This window comes from Bombina bombina, chromosome 6, assembly GCF_027579735.1.
Source record: "Bombina bombina isolate aBomBom1 chromosome 6, aBomBom1.pri, whole genome shotgun sequence".
NCBI lineage: Eukaryota > Metazoa > Chordata > Amphibia > Anura > Bombinatoridae > Bombina > Bombina bombina.
This window is the reverse complement of record NC_069504.1, coordinates 426,974,418-426,984,493: the sequence shown is the minus strand read 5'-3', so window position 1 is coordinate 426,984,493 and position 10,076 is coordinate 426,974,418. Positions and strand designations below refer to the sequence as shown.

The 10,076-nt window shown below is 36.0% G+C and overlaps 1 protein-coding gene across 1 annotated transcript in view; it reads left to right on the top strand.

Moving 5' to 3' along the window:
• The first annotated feature begins 568 nt into the window (after positions 1-568).
• The window catches only part of HSPA4 (heat shock protein family A (Hsp70) member 4), a 164,230-nt gene continuing 154,722 nt past the window's right edge, over positions 569-10,076 (top strand). The window contains exon 1 of the mRNA XM_053717170.1: positions 569-788. Coding sequence (XP_053573145.1) covers positions 682-788 — 107 coding nt within the window. The 5' untranslated portion in view covers positions 569-681. The remainder of the gene's footprint in view (positions 789-10,076) is intronic.

Sequence of the window (10,076 nt, the reverse complement as noted above, 5' to 3'; positions counted from 1 at the left end):
ACCCCAAAACGTCAAGTATGGATTAAAATCCTTTTTTTGAGCATCAAGACCCTGTGATTGTCAATGTATCCATTCTTGGGTGGATTTATATATGTATATATGCAAAAAAACATCATGCTGAATTTTGTATTCGTTTTACATCAATATGCAAAACAGTATATGCAACACACATAAAAATGTTTTATTGAAAGTTATAAAACAATATATACAAAATTTATTAATACAACTTTTTGTAACAAGGCTTATTTATAGGTGAATGACGTCACAACCAAAGGAGAGTTCTCATTCCATGGCCCTTCCGATGTGGTATCCGTAGCAACTACATAAAAAAGTGTGACGCAAATGTACGCGACCAAAGACATTGCCCCTCCCCTTGAAAGGTAAGAAAGCGTAAAGAGGGAGCATAGTCACCAAGCGCCGCCTATTTGTTTCTGACGTACAGTATGTTTTTTACAAAATTTCTCATTGGTCTTTATGAAGCGCAGAGGTGACATGATTGGGTCATCAGTCTGTGACGCTTGCGTAGGAAAATCTCGCGATAGCAGCCGGCGTCGCTTCTCTTTACTCCACCTCTGACAGGGTAGCGAGATTTTTCGAGATCTTCCCCGGCTCCATTCATCCCTTCGCAGACAGTAGTGCGACTGCTCGCCGGATCCTGGTGTTCATCACTTTGCTACAGACATGTCGGTGGTGGGAATAGATTTGGGATTTCAGAGCTGCTATGTCGCTGTGGCCCGGGCTGGAGGCATCGAAACTGTTGCTAATGAGTACAGCGACCGCAGTACCCCGTGAGTATGCACGTCGCCGCCATGCTTTCTGTCACTATTACTGTACTCATGCTCCTCATTACTAAGGGTGTAAACTGACGGATAACTAACACCTTTGTTTCATCCTGTCTAACCTGCGGTAATAAAGATAAATAAGCATTTTACAAATATATTTAAGATTCTTGAACCCCTGACTTACGTTTGTTTGGCTCTGGTATGGACACACATTTCTATACATTTTAATAACCATTCATTTTAATTTTATAATTAACTGTGTCTTATGAAATGGTATCAAACCGTGTGCTTAAAGGGATAGGAAACGGCAACATTTTCTTTCACGATTAAAGGGACACTGAACCCAAATTTTTTTTCTTTCGTGATTCAGATAGAGCATGCAATTTTAGCAACTTTCTAATTTACTCCTATTATCAATTTATTCTCTGTGTCTTTATTTGAAAAGCAAGAATGTAAGTTTAGATGCCGGCCCATTTTCGGTAAGCAACCTGGGTTGTTGCTCATTGGTGGACAAATTCACCCACCAATAAACAAGTGCTGTCCAGGGTCTAAACCAAAAATTGTCTGTCTCCTTAGCTGCTGCCTTTTTCAAATAAAGATGGCAAGAGAATGACATTTTTTTATAATAGGAGTAAATTAGAAAGTTGATTAAAATTGCATGCTCTGCCTGAATCATGAAAGAAAAAAATTTGGGTTCAGTGTCCCTTTTGGGTAGAATATACAATTTTAGACAACTTTCCAGTTTGCTTTAATTATCACATTTGATTCATTCTCTTGTTATCCTTTGTCAAAGGAACATCATTGCACTACGCAGCTAGATGAACATATATAGTTAGCAAATTACAAGAGACAAATGTTTGCAGGCACCAATCAGCAGTTTGCTCCCACTAGTAGTGTAGGATATGTACATATTTTTTCAACAAGTGATACCAAGAGTATGAAGAACATTTGAAAATAGAAGTGAATTTAAGTGTTAAAATGACTTGCTCTATCTGAATCATGAATGTTTCCTATCCCTTTAACCTCTGTGAAAAGGTTAAACTTGTTGTTAAACCTCCAAAATATCTTTAAACACAAAATTAAAGTAAGTTTCATACTGTTAGTGCTCTATTGGTACAAAGTTGTACACATCTACTGAGCCAATTAGGGACTTAATATGTTAGTAACGGCCAATTGCTAAGCTGAATGTGAATAAATAGTTGATGTTCCATTGTTCATAGTATACATAATTAGTCATGAAATCACTGTTTTGCGGTAGATCCCCCCCCCCCATTGTTTTTATTTCTAAAGCGAAGCTACATTGATAGGTTACTAAAAATGCTCTCATTCTATCAGTAGATGTTGAGCTTTCATTTCAGTTTAGAATTATATGCAATGTGGATATATCTTAAGGTCAGTGTACCATCGATTAAAAAAAAAAAAAAAAAATATGATGCCAAAAACATAACGCAGTTACTCGCCTGTCAGGCAAGTGGATATTTTTGAGATATATATTTAGGTATAAGCTAGATTTCATGAAGGACACAGAGACAAGTATTCTGCTTTAACTTTTTTAGTGCTAAATGCTGCGTTTCAACGTATTACAGAAAAAAACAAAAGCATAGAATACAACACAAACATTAAAATAAACATGTGAACAATGAGAAAGGTTTGTGGAAAAAGATGGAGACAAAGAACAGTTCAGATTTCTTATAGGATCCATATAGTGACCAATAATCCCCAATGAGAGTCCTCTTTTGGATTTGTTGAGAAAGGTGAAATTGAAACCAAACTGGAAAAACAGGAGCAGTCAAAATATTATGAAACTGAACAAATAGAAAAAAACATGGAATGAGGAGAAACTTGACACAAAGGGTTGTCATAGACTGGACATCGTGGAAGGTAGGTAGTTCAAGGAACAACTGGATTTATGAATGATGGACAAAGTGTAGATATTTCTGCAGAGGGTGAAGACTTAGAGGTATGTGTCTAATTTGTAGACTATAGGGTTATCGGAGGGAAAGTTAAGAAGCAACGGGTTTCATTAAATGGACATTAAACACATTTCATTCACCTTCTACTAATTATGGGTGCCACCATTATGGAACCTAGTTTATGCTGCAGGTATCTGAAGGCGAGTTGCTGCACATGTGCAAACACATCAGCACTGTAATGCAGTAAAAAAAAAATACATTTCAACATGGCTGCTCCCATGACTAGAGGGAGGCAGAGAATAACTTCAATACTATGCTTTATAATATGTTTTTAGTATTCAATGTTTCCTTTAATTTGATAAAAATCCATGGAGCAGAGGAAATTTTAAACATGAGGCAAATGAAATGCCAAGTTTACAAGCACAAGTATGTGAGCAGCACTACAATAGAAGAGCCAGGAGTGTACGCCATCAAATTGAATAACATTGTCCTAAATGAGATGTCTAAAAAAATATTCCAACTGAATGTAAAAGTCCAAAAATCTGTAGCTTAACCCAATTCGTTTTATATAGATTAATAACATTTTTCAGTTTCACTTAATAGCAATAGCAGTTCTATAGTGACAAAAAAGGTCAAAGAAGAGCTCAGTTATACATCCCGGGGGAACTAATTTGTAGACTTACTGGACATATGGCTACATGATAGTCTGCGGGTACCGAAATCACTTGATGTTAATCCAGATGCCTAGTTTCTAGATTGTACTTACTTTGGCATCTTCCACCAAGTGACCTTGCCACTGGAATTTAAGATATATCTGGGCTGAAGGGTCTATTGGAACAATACACTGGTAAGGTAAGGCAAATTAATGCCTTCCATTTTTTAATAAATGGTTACAAAGAATTTTTAAGGTGTGCAAATTTAAAACTGGACAAAATTGTTTTTTGTTTGTTTCTTTACTCGGAAGAGGTTGCTTATTAATTATTCTGAAAAATACAAGGTTCTATTTCCTGTTCTGATATGAATTTGTTGATTTCTGATTGTACTATTATAGCGTCTTCGATTGAAAAAGTAATGGGTTGTGGAAGTTGAATTTTGCCCGGAAAATACAAAAATTCGATTTCTATGCCCTTTATTTTGTTTAGAATCTATGGTGATAAGAAGCCAGTTTTCTGTGAAGAGATATTCTGTCTCCTGCTTATGTAAAGGGGAAAATGTGTGAAATTGGGAAAACTTACTTGATGAAAGTCTGGAACGAGTTTTAGATCTGAATCCTCTTGACTGCCAGGGTCTTAAATGGGAAGGGAAAAATTAGGAGGTGGAGGTTTCAGTGAGTTGGTGTTGGGTATTGAAACTGGGGCCTGTAGATCGCCCGGGAAAGCGGCCACATCTTTTTCCAGCTCTCAAAAACATGGTTTGGATGGATAATATTTCATTTAGGTTTTGGCATATTTTTTTTTTAAGGAAGAAAATGCATTACCATAAGTCATTCTTTAATGAAGGACAAAAAAGAAAGCCATTAGTTTTAGTATTTGGCTATTTTAAAGCCATATCAGACAGTTTAGGGTTAATCTTTCTAAGGATGGATTTGCGACCTTTCGATAGAAATGGAGGTATTAGCATTCCCAATGTGGCATAAAGAAGCCACTGACTGACCACTTGGGGTTCTAGCAGAGTATTAGTGGCACGTCTAATAACTCTACTATTTTTATTAGAGGGCCCATATAGTCTAATAACTTCTATTGACAGATTTGTCAAGATCTTTCAAGTGTGTGTTTTTTTTTTTTTTTTTTAATATTCCGGGGAAGAAATAAATTTGACTATTAGGGTCCACCTCTGGGATGTTTGCCGAATTGTTTGGAAGAATAGGCCTGGGATATTCTGCTCACATCTTGCTTGTTGCATTGTTTTTATGGAATCCATCCTGTGTTCCACAAAATCAGGAACCTCTTTAGAGTGTAACCATTCAGCAGCTTATTGGGGTTCAATCGACTGTTTCCAATACTATCTGTAAAATGTATCATTTGTGTTATCCCTATTTTTTATATCCAGATTTAGAAATTCTTTTACACCTTTCAGGGACAGGTGAATTATCTGATGTTCACATTCATCACCAGAGTTTTTTTTTTTTTTTTTTGGTTGGGAGAATCAGAATCTTTATCAAAATTCGAGTTTTTATTCTCACTGTGAGTCAGAAACAATATGAAAGGTGTCATTTATGTTTACGACTAAGTTTTCCTTCTGTGCCTGAGGGAGGAGGCGTTTTCTTTTTAGTTCCCACACCTTTGGGAAGTATGGTACTGCAGACTAGTATGTGAGGATTTGGCCTCTATTCATTTAGTAGGAGACAGTTTTCTTTTTAAAGTCTTACAAGTTTTTTTTTTTTTTTTTTAATATGGAATAAAATTAATTTGTGAATTCAAATAAATTTGAAATGTCATTCATAAGTTTTACAGACTTTTTTTTGTAACATGTTTGTCAGAGGACATTTTAAATGTAATGTTTTAATGTTATAAAATATAGTAGATGAAAAACACAGAGGGAAAGATAATTAAATGTGAAACACAAAGTTAATTAAAGTAACTAAATTGAAATGTAACCAAATGATTTATTTAGTCCTACTTAAGGAAACGGACAAAATTCATGCAGAGAAATCACTCTCAAAAGAGGGTGGGGAAAAAACTGAGGGGTGGGTAAATAGAATGGTTGCTGATGGCACGTGCATAAATGGAGAAAAACGGAACAGAGAGAAGAAGAAACACATACTACATCGACCCGGGAAGGGAAATAACGGAGCTGCGATCAGCATTGATACAATAAATCGCTTGCTGCCTATCGAGTTCCATGGGACAGCCACTTGAAACCAAGAGCAGACATGTCTGACATTTATTTTTAATTTTAGTCATTGGTATAAATAGCTCCAATTATCTATTCTCTCTCCCCCCCCCCCCCAAGTTCTCCTCCTAAAACACTTGCTATGAAAGATATAAATACAGCAATCTATTGCTGTGAAAGCTATAGAGACTAGGGATGATATGGCAGAGAGCCTCAGCTAACTGTTGGAGAGGATGTGCAGATAAAGGTACCTTAGAAATAAAAAAGAGGGCGCCACATAGCGTGATATTGTTGGATCTAAGTCGGAGTGAATACAATCAAAAGACTTACCGAAAGGATATGCACCGTACTCTGACCGGTGCTATCAGGCAGACTAACACTCTCAGTGGTTAGCACACTGGTGGGTCAATTGTATACTGCGTCTGGACCAAGGCAGGTGAATCTCTGTGTGGCTCTGATAGAGGTGAACAAACTTCTTGTGAAGAGTTGTATTGCAGGCTGCAGTAAAAGTCAAAACCGTAAACCCTTTCAGAGTTGAAATAAAAAGGACAACTTCCGTGGAATAGAATAATCTCTTTAATCCATAAAAGTACCGCTACACGTTTCTCGACTGTTATCTGGTCGTTTCATCAGACATACATTTGTTTTATGCCTGATGAAACGACCAGATAACGGTCGACTTTTACGGTTTACGTTTTTTTTTACGGTTTTGACTTTTACTGCAGCCTACAATACAACTCTTCACAAGAAGTTTGTTCACCTCTATCAGAGCCACACAGAGATTCACCTGCCTTGGTCCAGACGCAGTATACCATTGACCCACCAGTGTGCTAACCACTGAGTGTTAGTCTGCCTGATAGCACCGGTCAGAGTACGGTGCATATCCTTTCGGTAAGCCTTTTGATTGTATTTACTCCGACTTAGATCCAACAATATCACGCTATGTGGCGCCCTCTTTTTTTATTTCTAATTTTCAGAATCTTCACTCCGAGGACCAGAGGAGCCGCCGCTTCACATTTGTGCTATACTTTTGCCTGTCTACACGTATTCCATTCACAGTTTGTGCACAGACTTGTTTGTAACATTTAGCGCACCCCGCAATTGGTTCCCCTCGTGGTTCCTTTTTTTACTTTAGATAAAGGTACCTGTATACGCATCTGGTGACTTTGTCCTGTGGCTCACGCTTACTGGTCTGCTACTAAAACTGAAATATACCAGGTTTTATCAATTGCAATATCTTTGGAACCTTTAGTTTTTATTTTTAATAAGTTTCCAAAGATTACGTGTAAATTCCGTTTGTATTTGCTATCCCTTATGGTAAAGGGGCATGACATTATTATTATTATTATTATTATTATTATTAATTCAGATAGAGCCTTTGATTTTATACAATTTACTTCTACTATCAAATTTTTGTTTTGTGCTCCTAGATATAATTTGGTTGAAAGGATACGTAGGACAATCTCTTTATTATCATTGTACCTGACACTTTTGGAAGGAATACTAACATAACTGTTGATGTGATTGAAAAATGTGTTCTCACAAACTACTGCATAAGAGTATCATTACAATACGAATATTACTGTATGCCAGGTTCCTATTCTAAGTTAAACATCTAGCCATCCTATACCTTATGTCCAATATAAAAGTGAACATGAACTGTACTTAGTCCCCTGTTTGTATATTTGCAGAGGTCTTGAATACTTTATTTACTGGGGAATGTATGCTCTAACTTCTTTCACATTAATAGATGCTTAGGCTGCTTATCCATTTGCATCATCTAATGTTACCATTTTTCAGGCAATGACTCATCTTGTTATGTATAGATGGTATATAGCTGATACTCAAGACAATAATATATGGTTCTATACACCGCCTACAATGTAAATTCGTTTGGGAATACCCCTCTGATGTGCGCTAGCCTTTTTTCCTATACGTCTCTAGTTTTATGTAGGCCCTAAAAAGATATATGCCTGTTAATTAGCCCAATTATACTTGCCATAACAATTTTTTTTTTTTAAATCCCTTGGCCACGCCCCCCCTTCCCTCTTAAATATCGAGCGGCTCTCGCCCACTGATCTCCCCCCTAATTTTTCTTTTATATTTACTATTTCAATCTAAACTTTTACTCCACCAAAAAAGAGATTCCATTAAGAATAGTCCATTGATTCTCTCATTCATTGACCAACAGCTATATGATGAGTATTTCCATAAGTGATTATATATTACCACGCAGGAAGAGATTTTCAGCAAGTACTTACATATCTAGTTATTTACTATTTTCCTCAACGAAATTATTACTGACATGTTTTTCTTCAGCTTGCAAACTTACTGTATTGATTATCTTGTAACATACCAACTGTTCTACACATACATGTGCACTCTCTGTCAATGGAAATGGACGAATTATGTTTTTGTAACTTTATATAATCTCAATAAAAAAATATATTAAAAAAAAAAAAAGATACGTAGGTATGCTCAGAGCTGCTGATTGGTGGATGCACATATGCTTCATGCTATTGGCTCACCCAGTGCATTAACTAGCTCCCAGTAGTGCATTGCTGCAGCTTCAATAAAGGATACCAAGGGAATAAAGCACATGAAATAGAACTTAATTGGAAAGACATTTTTGGTTTCATGTCTCTAACTGCGCCTGTTAAGTTTACCTAAGGTCCAGATATGGAGAAAAAGCGTTTCATTCCTATTACGTTTAGAAAAATTCTATTATGTACAACTTAAACAAACCATAAAATATTAAGATTCATGTGTAGAGGTCTCTCCTGATTTTCGTATGACACATGGTGTATTTGTATTTTCCTTTCATCTCAAACATAAAGAACTCTGGGGTATGAAGCTTTGAAAATAGACATCCTACAATAATAGACTAAAATAAAATTGAATCTCTTTTTGGTTTGTGCCCTTTGTCTTAATTCAAAGTTACCTTTGTTTATAAGTTTGAAAATTTGAAGAGGAAAAAAAGAAACGAAGAAGGAAAATATTTATTGGAAAAGAGAGAAAAAAAAGTAATACTATGTAGAAAAAATTAGAAGGGTAAATGAGTATAATGTGATAATATAGAAAATTTAAATCAGAATTGTTCTTGCAACCGTGGGATTTCAATGATGGAATCGGGTAATGGATTAGAGCATGCCCTTTGACTGAGAACAAGAAGACTCCGGGGGCGGGGGGGGTTATTCGTCACTATATGGGTCTTATAATAAAGCTGATTGGTTCTTTGTCTCCAGCTTTTTCCAAAATCTTTTCTTATTTGTTCTGCTTTCTAGTGACTTGTGTGTTTATTTTAATGTTTGTGTTGTATTCTATGTTTTCTTTTTTCTGTAATACTTTGAAAGGCTGCATTTAGCAGTAAAGAAAAGCAAAATAGTAGTCTCCGCTCCTGTAATAAAATAGCATGCACACAGTACCAGTAAAATGCCATTTGCATCCACACACAGGATAGTAGCAAGCCATAAAAGAAAATAGGAACATTCTATGTGTTGCAGATGGTGAGGATTTAGTAGTAGCCCCTGAGACTAACTAGCCAGTAAAGGGACAGTATACTGTGAAATTACTTTCTCCTTAAAGGACCAATAAACACAGATTTGCATAATCAACAAATGCAAGTTAACAAGACAATGCAATAGCACTTAGTCTAAACTTCAAGTGAGTAGATTTTTTTTTTTTTTTTTTTTTTTTTCTGACAATTTTAAGTTATGTCTTTCCACTCCCCCTGTACCAATGTGACATCTATTGGCCAATCACAAATGCATATACACTTAGTCTGTGAATTCTTGCACATGCTCAGTAGGAGCTGGTGACTCAAAACGTTTTTAAATATAAAAAGACTGCACTTTTTTTTTAATGGAAGTAAATTGGAAAGTTGTTTAAAATTGAATGCTCTATCTGAATTCAGAGGAAGTGTATGTGAAACGCAACCGCGTCAGGGGACTTTCTTGTATTTTAACTGCCCTCCAGTTGTAAATTTAAAAGACAATGAACTAACTTAAAAATGACAAACTATTTGTAATTGATCCTACCTTTAGAGAAGGCTAAACTTTCCGGTACTCTCCTAGTACTGCTAGCCCTGCAAGTGGGGTCACTGTGTTGAAATTTGTAAATAACTTAACTGATAGCCAACGCTGAGCGATTCATTTTAGAAATTTAAAGATGCATTACTTATGGGTGTCTAATATTATTGCAGCATTTTCCTCTCTAATAATATACTAAAAACGTTCTAGTTTGAATACAATTGATTTACATTGTAATCAAAATAGAACCCCACTGGGGGGTGTTTTTAAAGTGTGTGTGTGTGAGAGCAGCAAGCTGCTCTTTCTATTCTTGATGTTTTTTTTTATTTTTAAACTAATTAAGTTACATTTTAATGTATCATTATTCAAGTATATACAGAGTGCAGAAAAGCAAATCCTTTTTTTCTGAGCATATTCACCTCCTTTGTGGTATCTGCTCTTGTTTAATTTTAGCTTTAGTCTAGAGATCAGCCTCCCACCTGACATATCCCACCCCTGATCCCTCCTTGACCCCCCTCAAA